At 39.6% G+C, this 15,381-nt stretch overlaps 1 protein-coding gene across 2 annotated transcripts; it reads right to left on the reverse strand.

Moving 5' to 3' along the window:
* Positions 1-2,243: 2,243 nt before the first annotated feature.
* Positions 2,244-15,159, reverse strand: LOC115035262 (sentrin-specific protease 7). Of its 2 annotated transcripts, XM_029493005.1 has the most exons (23): positions 14,857-15,159; positions 14,084-14,182; positions 13,568-13,633; positions 13,343-13,458; positions 12,394-12,627; positions 11,552-11,670; positions 11,029-11,126; positions 10,180-10,513; positions 9,731-9,864; positions 8,223-8,360; positions 8,089-8,122; positions 7,012-7,239; positions 6,310-6,764; positions 5,911-6,038; positions 5,244-5,360; positions 5,041-5,157; positions 4,510-4,605; positions 4,207-4,415; positions 4,000-4,046; positions 3,841-3,884; positions 3,676-3,744; positions 3,448-3,598; positions 2,244-3,329 (listed from the first exon to the last, which is right to left on the reverse strand). In XM_029493005.1, the coding sequence occupies exons 2-23, from the start codon at positions 14,138-14,140 to the stop codon at positions 3,192-3,194; spliced, it is 3,129 nt and encodes a 1,042-aa protein (XP_029348865.1). In that variant the 5' UTR covers positions 14,141-14,182; positions 14,857-15,159; the 3' UTR covers positions 2,244-3,191. The 2 variants fall into 2 exon arrangements, with proteins under 2 accessions (XP_029348865.1, XP_029348866.1); XM_029493006.1 differs by lacking the exon at positions 13,568-13,633.
* Positions 15,160-15,381: the final 222 nt, after the last annotated feature.

Here is a 15,381-nt window from a genome sequence, read left to right on the forward strand (position 1 = left end):
GGACTTGGAAAAGGATCGAGTAGATATGTACTTCCTCTTAAGTCATGTAACAGCGGTGTGAACAGCTTCTTACACGTTTGCATAGTTAAAAAAAATAAATAAAATAAAATCCCCAAATGTAGAAAAGTAACAACCTCGTCAAGAAATCATGTGTCAGTACAGTCACACACACACACCACCACAGCTGAAGGGAGGTGTCACATGGTCCAGAGAGGACTGCTCCTGGCTCAGGTAGATAGGCAGATGGTTCCAGGAGAGAGGGGGGATTTTTTTTTAATGCTTTCTAATCCTGTTTACTTTAAGCACTTTACAGGAGCAAGCCAAGAAGTTACTGGAGCAACAGTGAGGAGGGAGGGCACTTAGTGTGGAGGAAACTGAGGCAAAACAATCAACAGCAAGCAGAGCAATGCAGTGACCCACACAGAGATCACGGCAGTTTCATTTATCTGGGAATTACTGCCAGAAATCTTAAGATCAGCACAAAGGCCTCAATCCTCGTCATTCAGTTTGAGGACACGATGACTCACAGACAACTGGCAGCATTCACATAAGAGTCTGCGCAGATTAAATTTTATCTCGTCAAGCTGATGACGACAGGATGAAACCAAAGTGATGATGTAGTTTCACATACAAGTTGGTGACGCAGCTGATGGTCTGAGCTGAGGTGTGACAGTTGAAATCCTCTCAGTATGCATATATTGACAGCAGTGAGAGTTAGGTGCTTAGCCTGGGGTCGACCTTTAACCCCAAATTCTCCCTCTGGGGTTTATCCTGTTTATAAATGGGGAAATCTCTCACTTCTTATCCTTAAATAGATGTTTTATGTATGTGAAAAGACGGAAGAATGGGACAAGTAATGAGGGCTAACGAACTTCTAGGGAATTAAATGTCTCCATACGTTTCTAAATATTTGTTCAGGCTGATGAGAATGTGATTAGTTTTTGGGAATATGTGGTCATAAGCCAATACTGAAGAGTAAAAGTACTCGTTCAGGATATTAACTAGGTGGCTTAGTCCAATGGAGGGGTGGACCCTCAAAAGGGTCGTTAATCTGCATAAATGTGGGCGAGGGTGGGAAAACTATTTTTAGTTAAATATCAGATCATATAAGTGATTCAAATCAAATCAGAGCCTGTGTGGTGGAAGTTTAAATTATTTATTTCCACCAAAACACAAAAAAGGGCATCTAATGTAACTTCAAGTGTAAAAAGCTGCAGATACAACTTTACATATAGAAATAAAAAAAATATTTCTTCCCATAGTGTCAGCATCCCCAGAGACTTGTACCTAAAAAGGTGCCAAGTTAAACTGTCATGTCAACTGTGCAACAGCTTGCTGGACAGCATTTGGTTCTTATTCAACTCCAGTAAGGACTTGATCCTGTAACCTGAGATAATGGACAGCTCGCAGCAGAGCCAAATGGGTGTAAAAGTCCTGTATGTTTCGATACCAGTGACGCAACGGCTGAAAAGACAAAAGCACAGTGGGAAGGGATGGCCATTCCCAAAAAAAAAAAAAAACCTACTAAGCACAGAATGGGGGGAGGATTACCAGTCAGTCTAAGAGGGGATTTGACAAACAATGTAATATTTTATCATGCCGCTATTCATCCAGAACACGGGGGGTTTGCTCAGTATAACTGTCCCAGGAACAAAGAACACAAACAAGTGGTTTGGTCTGTTAGTTTTAATACACCAGTGAAACCAAAGATAATTTTGGAATCAACTCCTGAACATTCATTGATGGAAAAAACAAACAAAAACAAACAGGAAAAAAAAAAAAGGGGTGAGGAGAACAAACTAAGAGGATAAAGGCTATGGCGTATTGAGACCAACAACTCTGTTGAGAACTTAGACAAAATCCATGATGGACCACAACATCTCATTGGGTCAGAGCATGCCTTAATTAGGTAGGTCACCTTACACAGGGTTGTGCTACATGCCAACGTATGTGCACCCCGCAGCTTTTTCCAAATTGAAAATATTTTACATTTATTTAAGGATTCAGAGCACTCGTATATTGTATCGAATCGTATTGAAACATGATTATGCTGACAGTAGCAAAAAGTAAAGTAGCAACCACTTCATCATCCACATTTTGTACCAAAACCTTTTCTCTTGGTCTGCAATATATACAGCTAATATGTTTATTTGTCAATGATAGCAGCAATTGAATTCTAGAAGGATTATCATATTAAATTTGATCAAAGAGAAAGTTTCATGAGAATATTCTACATTTTTAACTGTTAATAAGTAGTTGGTCAACATAATTATACTATTAATTATTTGAATTTTTGACTTAAGTTTTAAGCTGTTTGCTTTTTTTTTAAACTGGCAAAAGATTCATCTTTTCATTTGTGATGACCATCATCTTTTCTTTGATTTGCTTGTATGCAAATTCAATATTTTTGGATTTTATTTACTTGCAGTCCTATACTGTAGACACCTGTAATATGAAATGGATGCATAAATATTTTGATATTCTGATGCAGTGCAGTCAAGCTGAGGTACAGCTGGTTCCCCCTGTATAACATGAACAGGCCTGACAGCGTCACAGATGCACAGCAGGATACACAGATCAGGTTTGTTGCAAAGCGAGTGAAAGATCTTAGCTTCTATACGTTACACAGAAGACCTGTTGGAGCGAACTAATGCGCCTTTAAATGAGACCATGATTGACCGAAGAAGTCATTGATGGAGTAGCTGTTAAAACTGATGTAGGACAGATTCCAATTCCTGAGTCTTCAGTTGTACATTTTACATTGAAATTCAGCAAGGCAGCTGAGATTTACCAGTACAAACTAGGCTGTGTTAAACATTCACTCAAGACTTGTTTGCCTTCAAATTCTACATAGAAAATTAAATAAAAATAATCAATTTTATAAAATATCGTGCAGCATAAAAACAATCTGTAAAAAGTCTTGGGTTTTACAAACACTAGTGGGTCTAGAAATAAACAGCTTAGTACCACAAGTATTTCTGGTTGAACCAACAGCTACTAGCTTAGTTAGAATTAACTGATGCCTTCACATCCACTCCCTCAAAACAGCCAGAGGTTTGTGTCTTGATGAAGTTATGGCGTAAAACAGAATCTAGAGGAAATATTTTCGGATGAAGCTGAAATGTCCGTTGCTCAGTATGAGCAGCGATTTATAAACGACTACAGGAATGAGACACAATGAGCACAGAGCACTATCTGTTTTCATCCACATTCTGCCGTCGGTAAAGGTAAAGTACCAGATCTCTGATTTCATCTCGTTTCCTTCGCACCTCCTGCCGTGGGAACCATCGTTGTAGGTGTAGCGGGAGGTCAAAGTGAACTACAGGGTCCTGAGAACAAATGGCCGAGCAGAAGAAGTTTCCAACTGTGAGAATGCCTTAAAATATTGCGCATAATGAACAGAGTTAACATTTAAAGATCTGCTGATCCATATGACTTGTCTTTTACCTTCAAAAAACTTTCCACATACTGCAGCAGATAAAGGCCACAGTCACTGCTGTTGTCCTGGAGGGGAACACGGCAATGTGAGCTTTTCATCTGATCCGGGCCAAAGTCCCTCGACGAGCCACGACGGACCTCCCATTCAGACTGAAGGTAGCTGAGGGACACACATGCAACACATAATAAAAACACAGACATGACTTCAGGCAGACGGGTTAAAAGTTTCATACTTACTCCCGTAAGAGTTTGAAGACTCGTTCATGTAGGGAAAGTTTGAGGGAATCCATGATGAGAATACACGGCCTGTAAAGAGAAGAAGCATTTATTGTGAATCCTTTTCTCACATGTGCCGCTTATTAGTTATTTTATTATTTCTGTTGTCCTTTCCAACACACTCACATCTTGTAAACATCCGTTTTCTGAAAGGTTTTCTCTGTGCAATTCTAAAAAAAGAAAACAACAAAAGAAATAATCAATTCCATGGATTTAGAGAAAACAACTGTTCAATATTCTCTGTGAAAATAATTACAATGAGCACAAAAAGGTTTTATTTCCTACCACTTGACCAGGTGGTTGATCTTTGGTGGATTCTTCCTGTGCCTTTTCTAAAATACAAAAATCAACCACAACCTTCAGCTTCCACATCAATGCTATGACAACGGAAAGTGCTTAAAATATGAACAAAAAGTAGAGAAGAAGTGATTTTTATACACAAATTATTGGTTCTGACAAAGAAAACATCAATCAGTGGGGACACCAACCAACCTGTCTCCATGTCCGTGCTGTCAGTTCGGTTTAATGTGAATGGCTTTGAATGGTTATTAGGACTTTTAGATTCTTGAACTTCAGCTTGATCCTGTGACTCATCTGTTCCACTGTGGCTCTTTGGCACCTTTGAATCTGGGCCAGTCCAGGGCTCAAATGTGGGCTCGTCCAGCCCAGGAAAGCATATAACAACTAAATACCAATGCGCCCTAAACAGACAGAGGAATGTGATGTGCAAAGTGACATACCACCAAAAAAAAAAAATAAAATCAGCACAAAACATCTCTTCATTATTAAACTCACTCTTGATTGACAGGCACAAACAGGAAGTCCTTTTGAAAGATGTCCACATGGCGTGTCCAAGTCTTAACCCGTTGGTGCCGCCTCTGCCTCTGACAGCTGAGGACAACAAAAGCAGAACAGGAACACGGTTTCAGAAATCCCCAGAGTCATTAATAAAATTAATAGCAATCCATTCCAAGGTACTGGACTAAAGCAGCTTACACTTCCAAATTATTAACTCGAATCGTAAAATGAGTTCATCGATTATGAAATCATAGAGTTGTATAATGACACCAAGTCAGGTCGAGGTGAGTATACTGGTCTGCAGTGCAGCGAGTGGATTTGGCCACAAAAAGCCCTGAAGATAAAACATCTATCAGTCTGTCTTGAAGCGCATTGCTTAGAGATAAACTTTGAAATAGATGCATTACATCCCTTGAGAGATTATTTAGTGTGTGTCAGTCTCAGGCAGTTAGGTAAGGCGACACATTTTGCCAGTTCAAGACCATTTCCTAGGGGCAGTAAATACCAAGCTTTGACAGCAATACGTACGAGTCACTGGTGCCGCCTTCACTGGCATTGTCCCTCCGCGTCAGCTGCTTGTAGAAGAAGCTGCTAAAGATGTGTGAGCGCTCAGCCACAGCAGCTGACGCGTTATGGAAGAGGTATCTGTTTCAACACAGTCAGCTGTCAGTCTTCTACACAAACTCATGAGAAAGTAAAGTAATTCTGTTTGCTAAAAATGCATGCCTTACTTGAGGTAAAAATCAATGATGACATCATTGAGGAACTGCCCACTATCAAGGCACTGCAGGTCCTCCATTGTAACAGTTATTCCTCCTTTTGCTGGTGGAGGAGGATACTGGATCAATCTAACCGAGGAGGAAAGATGAGGAATGAGCCATCTTAAAATGACCGTGGAACAGAGATTATTGCAGAAACATGGAGGAAAAAAAAAAAAGCCAAAGATTCGATCTTCTGCAGACTATATTATCACAATATTTCTGACTGAGCTGATCAGTATCAGGACCCACTGACATCTAAAGAAATAGTCCCTACATTAAAGTCTGTATGAATGTCGACATTTTCCTGTAATCCCAGATCTCTTCTGATTTTTACATAAAAATAAACCAAATGAGTTATGCAGAATCACATTTTAAGTTTTAACGTTGGTGAAAAGAGTACTGGGAACAGATCCGTATTCTGTCACAGCAAATACCTATGAGCTGAGGTATCAGAATCCAGGGAATGCAATTACAGATCCAAGCAAAGCCTTGGATCTGTGATTCGTTCATTTCTAATATGTTCTTGTTTGCAATAATGAACTGTAGAGCCAAAGATCCTTTTTTGGAAGCTACATGTCAGTCCCAGCTGCACCTGGTTGCATTAGACGCTGCATATAAAATAACGCAGGTTACTTGCCTTTGGGCCAGACCCTGATGTCTGTATTTACTCCAGCTTGAGTCTGGTTTACAAAGGGACACCGAGTACGATCCTTTGCTTCTCATATGGCACAGTGTATATATGTTGGTGGATTCCTCCTTTCTCTTCTATGGGAGCACATTTATAACACACATTGTAATCATTTACCATCTGCAGATCGCATTGATCAATACTGTCAGAGGAGAAACAAAATAAATCTGAGGACACCCTTAAAAGGAAATGGAAATGCACACTCTTAAGACTTTACTCCAATTTTTTGTTAATTCACACAATTCTACTCTATTTAACTTTAATTGATTCAAACAGAAAAAATAGACAAAAGGGGTAAGTTACTCATAATTATTAGACTTTTTTTAGGGTTCAAAAGTCAAAGATTACCTCAAGGTGCTGCTCAACCTCTTCTTCATTGTGTTCTTCTTCAGGTTTGAGTTGCATCTCTTTGTCTTCCTCTGATTCTGTCTCTATCTCCAGGGCTGCCTTCTCTCGTGGCTCAGCCTCCAGCTGGTTGTATGTTTTATTGATTTCATCTATGTCAGAATGTGAAGCATCCTGCTCTGTGATAAATTCAGGGTCGGTGCTCTCCTGACCCAGCAAAGACAGCAGGTGCAAGTCCAGTCCAGTTTTTCCAATCAGCTTCACGCTATCATCCAGAGAAAGAACAGGAGTTTGGCCGTCTTCCCAAAAACTGAATTTGTCTTCACTATGGGATTCAACAGATTGGTCACATGCCAGGCTGTTCAGACAGTCAATTTCCAGGAGGGAGCGCAATAACGCCCCCTCCATGCCCTCTAGGGGATCCCTCAGAGTCAGCAGGATGAAGGGGCTGGCCTTGCCTATTGAAATAAAAACATCACAACAATATCATACATCATGTAGATTAACAGTAAGGTCAAATATCAAAGCAATACAGAAGATGTTATCAGAAATGTGTGGTAGCAGGTCTGTCATGACCAGACTATGTTTCACAAAAACACTGAGACTTACAGAGCGAAGGCAAAGATATCTGAAACAGAGATGAGTTGAAGGTGCTAACTTCCAGTACTGAAGATGTATTTACACGGAGGACTGTAAGAATCTTACCAGGTTTCGAGGTTCTGTCCTTTCTGACACAGAGCCCACTGAGGTCGCGCTGTACAGCGGCTGCAGCAGTTTCGGACACAACAAACAGAAGGACAGCAACAGGGAACGGTTCCTCATCATCCTTGAATTGAAGCTCCCGCATTTCCATTTCCTGCTGCTCCCAAACACTGTACCTCCTCAGCTCTTTGCGCTCAAAGCTGAGCATCACCTCCACCTGTCCACTCCTGTCTGAAGAAACACAAGGAGCTCAGGTTAGTTCAGCAGCCTGCAGAATTATCATACAAGGTAACAACTCTCAGATAATAATCTTGGTATCAACAGTTACTTGTCCATCTTAGCAGACCCATAAAATATCTCCTGTAGATGAGGTTATGCAGCAGCATCTATTATAGCAATGTTTGTAACAACACAAAATATTAATCATAATAAAAACAAAAGTTTGTGAACATAGTTGGTGCCTGACGTGCTAGTCCTCCAGTTTCGATATGTGAAACATTTGTTGATGTTGGTCTGATCTCCCTTTGCATGAAAAAAGGCAGTTACAGTTATAATGATCATGAAGTTATTGTAATTTATCTTCCAGGATATCTGCAGTTAATTTCACTAATCCATTCAAATGTTGTTCAACTATTTCACTTTGAACTGAAAATGTAAAGTTCATGGCGGTCCAAGAGGAAAACAGGAAAACAAACAAAGTCATTAAACCCCATGTGCTGGGTGCATATGCCTTTAAAAAAGTAATGGCCACACATAAAGCTAAACTAAGAATATGGCTATGATAGCTACAGTGATGAAATGTGATTTCACTAAAAGGTAATTCCCACATACAAAGTCAAGACCAAATCTGAGTCCTGAAGGGCCGATTTCACAGGGTCAGAGGTGAAAGTACACTCAGACCACGAGGGTCTATTCCAAGAACACAGACGGACACCTTAATCCCTGAGATAGACCACTAAGATGGGGAAAATGGTGAGCAGACAGCATGGCCAAAATAAAGCAAGATGACTTTTCTCTTGGGTCAGAGGCAGGACACATCCACTCTGTATTTCTATATTACTGTATGAAAACCTGTTTTACCTCGCACTGGTATGATGATTTTGTGGTCTCCCATCTGTGAAAGGAGGAGAGGAGAAAATTAGTTGCATGTGACCTGAAGTGATGAATAACTGATGTGAACAGAAAAACACATATTTGTGTCTCAGTCAGGTTACCACGATGTTTCCATTGGCTTTTGCCTGGTAACCTCCAGAGTACAGGGTGGAGAAGGCTAAACCCATGCAGGAGATGCCTACAGTGAGGGTGGGATGAAACACCTCTGAAACGGGATGCTGATCAACTAGATGCACCACCTGCAGCACACACCCAAACACAGGGTTGAAGAAAAATGCAAAAATCATGCTTCATCGTAAGATTGACACAGTAAAATAATACCAATACCAAGTTCAGGAACATGGTCAAAGCCAATAAAAAATTAACAGTAAAACTTTTATATGAATATGAGAATTTGGAAATTTGGCTCCATCAAGTGGTTGTAACAGGAATGACCTTAGAATAAATAATTAGAGGTATTGGTCTTATGTGTAACACTTCGTACTTATGTAGCATTCTGAGTGGATTCTCTAAATAAACAAACTTATGGGACTTATGTTTTTTCCATGCAGGACTTGCTTCCATCATCTTCCCTTTGACTGCCAAAGATTTAGTCATTAACGGATTTTCTGAGGTTTGGTTGGATTTATGACTATGGATTACATTTTGTAATCAAAGTATCTTATTTTAAATCAACTCATGTTATATTTAAAGACATAGTCCTCCCACGCACAGGAAGTCTATTATTAGTTCCCTATCCAGTTTCGTCTGGGAACTGCTGTCTTTGGGAGACATAGAATTACAGACAGAAGTTGTATTTACAACTAAAAGCAGAAAGCTGACTTGATCACTTCCTGTGGTTCTGAAACAACAGCTGAGGGGTCGTCTTTGTGCAACTTCTCACAATAAATGAATAAATAATATAAAATCTTTCAGGCAGTGAGTGAATTGGTGGAGTACCAGGTAAGGGGAGGGGGATCTCACTGCTCATTTAATGCCCAAAAACATGTATTACAAGAGGTAAGAGCAGTCTGTCTGCTCCGTCTGTTCAAGAATAATGAAGCATGAATGAAGCCCTTGAGACCATCTCTCTACAAACACATGAATTTTTATATGTGATTTAAAATTTAAATTGTGAGCTGGCACTGAAACATTTTGAGTTATATACTGCTTGTGGCACAAAATAATTGGGTAGTAATAGGTAGAAGAAAAACGTTTCTATGTTGGGTATACCCAGAATTTTCCTTTTAATTCATTCTAGGTCGTTCTAATCTGAGTGAGCCAGTCACAAACTGTTACACAAGCTAACCATGCTCTCATTTGTTTCAGTCAATTAGATGATGGTAAGCAGGACCCCCTGCAGTGAAATAAACCCTTAGAGCACTGCATGTCTCTAAAACACCTCTTCTGATGCCACAGTAATCTAGGAATTAACTTAGCTCCATTTAGAAACATGTGCAAGGTTGTTTCCTATGTGTAAAGTAAACACAGTGTCTTAAAATCTTTTGAAACTAGATTCTTGAGCATCAATAAAAATCAAAACCAGTTTTTTTGAGATTACTCCATGACGCGTTTTCTTGTATTGAAGAGGAGTTTTTGAAATATAGCAGAGGAGCCACATTCTGCCAACCTGCACTTCATTAATGTCAGAAGATTCTGGCTGCTTGTCGACAACTTCCTGTATCACTCCGTCTTCTTTTCTATTAACTGCTGGGCTGCATCTCTCTGTAATGTCAGTGTTCTCATCATCGCTGGACAGCACAACTGAAATATAAGCATGAAGAAGCCTGCATCAGTGTGATGACGTTTTTGGAAATCAGAGGGACAAGAATAGTCCCAAACACATTTGCGCCCTTATTTGACACTGTAAAATAGATGTAATGGCCCCGAAAATACATGTAAACGGATTAAATAAGAAGAATCACAACAGTAAATGAGATACAGGACAAAATATAGGAAGAAAATATTACACACAGCTTAGTTTGTTCGCTTTCTGTCATTTGTCACAGAAAATTAAGCACCCACCCACCGGTGCTACCTATTTGTCTAGCATTACTATTCCTCTGTTGGTGTACTCACTTGGTTCAGAGGAGTCTCTAGTCTTGGTTCCGCTGTCCCGGCTAGATGATAGACTTTGTCCGGAGGTGCCAATGATGTCTGCATCTTCAACATTATGATTACTGACTGGGACCAAAACTAGTGTTCCGTCATCTCCTTCTACAGTGAACTGTACAATGCTACGGTCCAGGCTCTCCAAATCCCTGTCCTCTTCACTTTCTTCATCACAAACAGGTACAGGATCTGGTCTGCCATCTCTTACATCTTCCCTATTGAAGCGGAGCACACTCTGACGGGACCGTTTGTGGATGCTTGTTTTATTGCACTGAGGCCCTGACTCCTTTTGCTTTCTCTTCTGTTGAGACAGGAGAGTATACGGTATACCATTATTATTGTGTACTTGCTGGATAAGCAATGTACTAACAGTACTGATACTGGTAGAGAGGAGATCAGTGAAGGCTTTTTAATAGTCATTTGGCGACTGAAATTATGATTAACATTGGTGAATCACAACACAAAAACTGAAATTATGAGTTGCCACTGATGGAGTTGCCAACTTGTTTGAGAATATCATGTTCAACATTTTGCTATATATATATATATATATATATATATATATATATATATATATATTTGTGTGTGTACCAAAAAAAATTGCTGATTACTGTGATGGCTTCTGTGCTAAATAAATAAATAAATATATAAATAAATAAATAAATAAATATCAAGGACTTATTCTGAGGCCACCACATTCACAGTACAAGGCTGAAGTCTGGGATTTAGTTTCCTGCTTTTTGTGGCATTGGGTTTGGTTAAAGTCAGCTAGTAAAACGGACAAAAATTTGAACTAAGACACCGCCCAATACCCACCAAACTGTGCTGTTCTTTTTCTGGTACAGACCACTTAGAGAACTCATCATAATCTCCTACATCTTCTGCAGGTTTCCAGCTCACTGATAACCCACAATCTATATGAGACAGAAGAACATTGATCAATCCAACATGCTGAGGTAAACATAAATGCACGCTACTAATTGCAAATGACATTAGAGTGTGATGGATATGTTCCCAACAGGACATTAATAGTGAAAAACATATGGTTAAGTTATAAACTCAGATATCTGTTCGGAAAGGCACAAATTCTGAATTTGACTTGTCATTTAATTTGTTTAGTGTGGCAGTAATAAAGCTCTCCAACTGCGACACCTATTAAAATGAAAGGCCACTGGGAGAAAACCTTCATCAAGGTCAGGGGAGAATTGACAAAATAAATGTCTGATGCTTTCTGCAGAGTAAGACAAATGATCGATTCAAGGCTAAAGCCAAAACCACCAGAATAACTCTGACATTCAACAGAGCATTATATCAATACATTTGTCGGGTATTTACTCACCTACAACTTCAGCAAAATTATCTGCATCATTGTCCTTGCCTATTAGCACCCCCTTGACATCTTTGCTTTGATTTTTGACTTCTTCATATTCAACATGTAGCCCTCTCCTGAGTCTTGACCTGGGAGCATGAGAGAGATAACATTCTGTTTATACAGAAAAAAGGTGTTCTCAATTTTAGGAAATGCAAATGAAGTAGTGCAGAACTTCCGTAGCTGGATCTTTATATATAAATGGATAAAAAAGGAAGGGGAAAAAAAAGTTATACAACTACACATCTGCCTCAGACGGTTAGTCTCCCTTTCTCTGCTGTTTATCTGTGGGATTATCATTATTGCAGAGATGCTGCACACCCCCAGGATATACGTTTTCCTCCACAGCTTCCACAAATGGAACGGGCCACCACCTGACACCCAGACATCCAAATGAATGACGCTGTCCATAACATCTAGATGTGTAAATAAAAAATGCTTGCAAGTGGGTTTCTGTGTGAGGACGAATACTGCCATCAAGTGGCCAAAAAACAAAACAAAAGAAAAAGAAACTTAATTGCAGGAAACAGTAATTTCTTGGCAATTCAGCTGTCTCATCACAAACGAAGGAAATCCCTGCTCCAAACATAAACCAACCCTGTCTGGTTCAGAAGCAACTTGCTGTTTTTACACCTTTTGTATGGCTTGATCCAACTAGATATAAAACGTGAGTAAGCTTTTAATAAGTAAGGTTTGGTTTCCGGTCTAAAGTGGCTGCTGGCTGGAGCCGTTTATTTACCAGAAAGATATATATTGGCAGTGTTGCTCCTGCAAAATATGTCAAATCTGTTCCTTTTACAGTGTTTTCCTACCTTTGTGGGGGTAGGGAGGTGGGACTTTGGTTGTGTTTAGGGCTAGAACTCCTGCTGGCATCTCTCTGAACAGATCTTCTTTCTCTCACAGGCTCCTCTTTGCGACAACTCTCCTTCCGCTTACTTGACATTTGGCCTTTGTTTTCCATTGGATCTCTGCTTTTTATCCTTTCCATATGAGTCTTACCCAGCTCTGTCTTCAGGACATCTGTCAGGATCAGACAGGGCTTCCTCCTACAGAATGAAAAAGAAAACATTCATTCAAAATCTTCCTACATCAGTGGCCTCCCTGCTACATGGTGCCCTATCGAGGTATTCTGCCTTACAGTTGATCAACAGAGAGTCTGTTGCTGTAGATAAGCTGTACGTGTAGTCATGTGCCCAAGTGCTTCCAAGTAATGTCTCCTGTAAACAGTGAAGCTTGTGGCACTGCGAAAAATTAAAATATGCAGGCACAAAACCTGATACCTGAAGATAAAACAGCAGGGGTTTTATAATTCCTGCTGTCTGGGGGGGTGGAGTCAAAGAGAAGGACCTTAGGAGGATGATAACCATTATCCAAAAATATGTTAATGTTTGTTTTTTTGTTTGTTTGTTTATATATATATATATATATATATATGTATGTGTGTGTGTGTGTACTAAAAATACAACTTTCTGTTCCAGTTTAGTATAATTTCATGTAGAATTTTGTATAATTTTAGCTATGGTTAGCAATTCATGGGACAGAAGCTTTTCTCCCAAACAGTTACTTCTCACAATTTAACATTAACATTGTGGCAAAACAAAATTATGTCACTTGTGTGTGCACACATTGGCTACTGTATTGAAAAGACAGTCAAGGCATGGCCACCCTATTTCACGGAAAAAAATAATTTTAAATTAACTGAACACACAAGTCAACTTAGAATAAATAACAGCATGTACTGAACACAACACTCACACTTACCTGTCCATTTCCATCCTAACCATGGCTCCTTGTTTGTGATCAAACAGCACCGATCCGTTTTTATTCTGTGAATCATGATGTTTGAGTCTGCATCCCGTAAATGCAGTCCAGGAAACCTGTCCATGTGAAGGAAATATTGTGAGTCTCAAATTTTCAACCCACAGTAATGTTATCACAACAACATTTGTTCATACAGTCAGTCACTGAACAAAAATACCCCTGTACCTGTCTGTCTAACCTCCCACACTCTGATGACAGACATGGCATGGAGATTTTAAGTGGATTTTCCATCTGAAATTTACAGGGTAATTAGTTAATATGCATAAAATGTATTATTTAAACAGACAAGAGCTTGTCAGAGGTGTACCAGTGCAGCCAGTTCAAATGCAAAGCTTGAAATTTTGGTTAGTCATAATTTTTAGTTTTTAGCTGGTTAGCCAAACAAACTAAGCCAATTCAACTTATAAAGTTGAGCTTTAAGAAATTGTAAAAAATAAAACAAAAACAAAAATAAAATAAAAGACACTCATCTACAAGGTAAATTGATTATGAAAGTGATAGAAATGAGTCGAAGCCTGAGCAGCATCTTATAATGGAAACTGCAGCAGAGCAGCATCTTATAATGGAAACTGCAGCAGAGCAGCAAGGAAGCAGCTTTAGTTATGTAAAAGTATGCTGATTGGAGCTGCATAAGCTTAGCTTCCCTGTTCTTATTGTTATCCCCAAACCCCCGATGCATACCAAGTCCTCCTTGTTCACATGAAAAGGGAGCTTTAAGGCTCTTCTTCGCTCCATCATGGTCCACAGCTTGGTAAGGCAAGAGCTGTCACAGGCCAAGCTCTGTATGATAAGATCAGATCATAATATGGAAATTTTAATTTTCAAACCAGCCAACATAAAACCTTTCTTTGGAAAAAAACAAACAAACAAAAAAAAAAACATCAAACTCGAAAATCTGTCTCAGCAGTAAGTTATAATAAACTATTTAACAGGCAGACTGTGGATGAATTATACATTAAATAGATTGAACTGTATTATCATTACCAGTCAGTTACTGGAATAAGATATCACTTCAGTAAGAACCAGTTATTTGCTCGCACAACAGATAAGCGTTTCCAGTTTTGCAAGGTGCAATCACTTCAGGTACAGCGTTAGACCACGATTGGTTTGGAAAAACAACAGAAAACGAAACTGTGTTGGTTCTGGTGAAGGTTATCATTTTTCAGGTTACTAAAAGTCACCCAACACCGACACACTGGATGTTTCTATTGTCAGGAAGCCGGTGTTTGTGCTGCACAGTTAAGACGCTACCCTCAGCAAACAGGCTGCCGGTAAAATATGCACTTTGAGCTCACTCTTACGACTCAAACTGTTTGATTTTAGACGTGGCTTTTTCGGAATATTTGGACTCAACAGAGTAAACAAACGATTAGCTTGCGTTAGCCGATACAGTTAGCCAAATTAATGCTACTTCATTCGACATGCAACACAAACGTGGAGGAGCCAACACTTACCCACCGCCGGAGCTTCACTTGGTTTCAACAGCCAATATCTGCTGAAAAAGTGGGCCAAAATTTCGCACAAACGTGTCCACCAACAAGCGGGAACACATTTCGCTGGGTCTGATTTTGTCCTTAATGGGCGCATCAGTATTCATTAGCAACATCCGGTCGGCATCCGGAAGTACATCAGCGAAAACGGCACCATGGCACGAAGAAGAAGAGACAGCTGGTTCCCGAGCAGGAGGCTCATCAAGAAACAGATCTAAAATAAAAATGAATAAAATATTATAACGGACAGCTTGTCCACTGAAGATGACTGTTGTCTGTAGCTGAACTACGTGATTTTCGTTTCTTTTCTCTTCATAGCAGGTGCAGCGACTTAAGGAGCAGTGGTTGAGTCATGTGACCAGGTCACATGATTCACCGCAGGTCCTAATGACATCTCCTCACTGAGTTGAAACCCAATAATAATAATCATAATCACAATAAAATAAAATGTAATTTATTTTCAGCTTTGAAATTATTTTGCCCTGTCCC

Source organism: Echeneis naucrates, chromosome 21 (assembly GCF_900963305.1).
Source record: "Echeneis naucrates chromosome 21, fEcheNa1.1, whole genome shotgun sequence".
Taxonomy (NCBI): Eukaryota; Metazoa; Chordata; class Actinopteri; order Carangiformes; family Echeneidae; genus Echeneis; species Echeneis naucrates.

What these genes read in the sequence shown, in the direction of transcription:
- LOC115035262 (XM_029493005.1), bottom strand. Translation starts at nt 14,140, where the DNA reads ATGATGGAGCGAAGAAGAGCCTTAAAGCTCCCTTTTCATGTGAACAAG. An exon ending in ACCTCCCTACCCCCACAAAG is followed by an intron (nt 11,671 to 12,393) that starts GTAGGAAAACAC and finishes TCATGCTCCCAG; the next exon opens with GTCAAGACTCAGGAGAGGGC. An exon ending in ATGTGGAAAGTTTTTTGAAG is followed by an intron (nt 3,330 to 3,447) that starts GTAAAAGACAAG and finishes ATTTGTTCTCAG; the next exon opens with GACCCTGTAGTTCACTTTGA.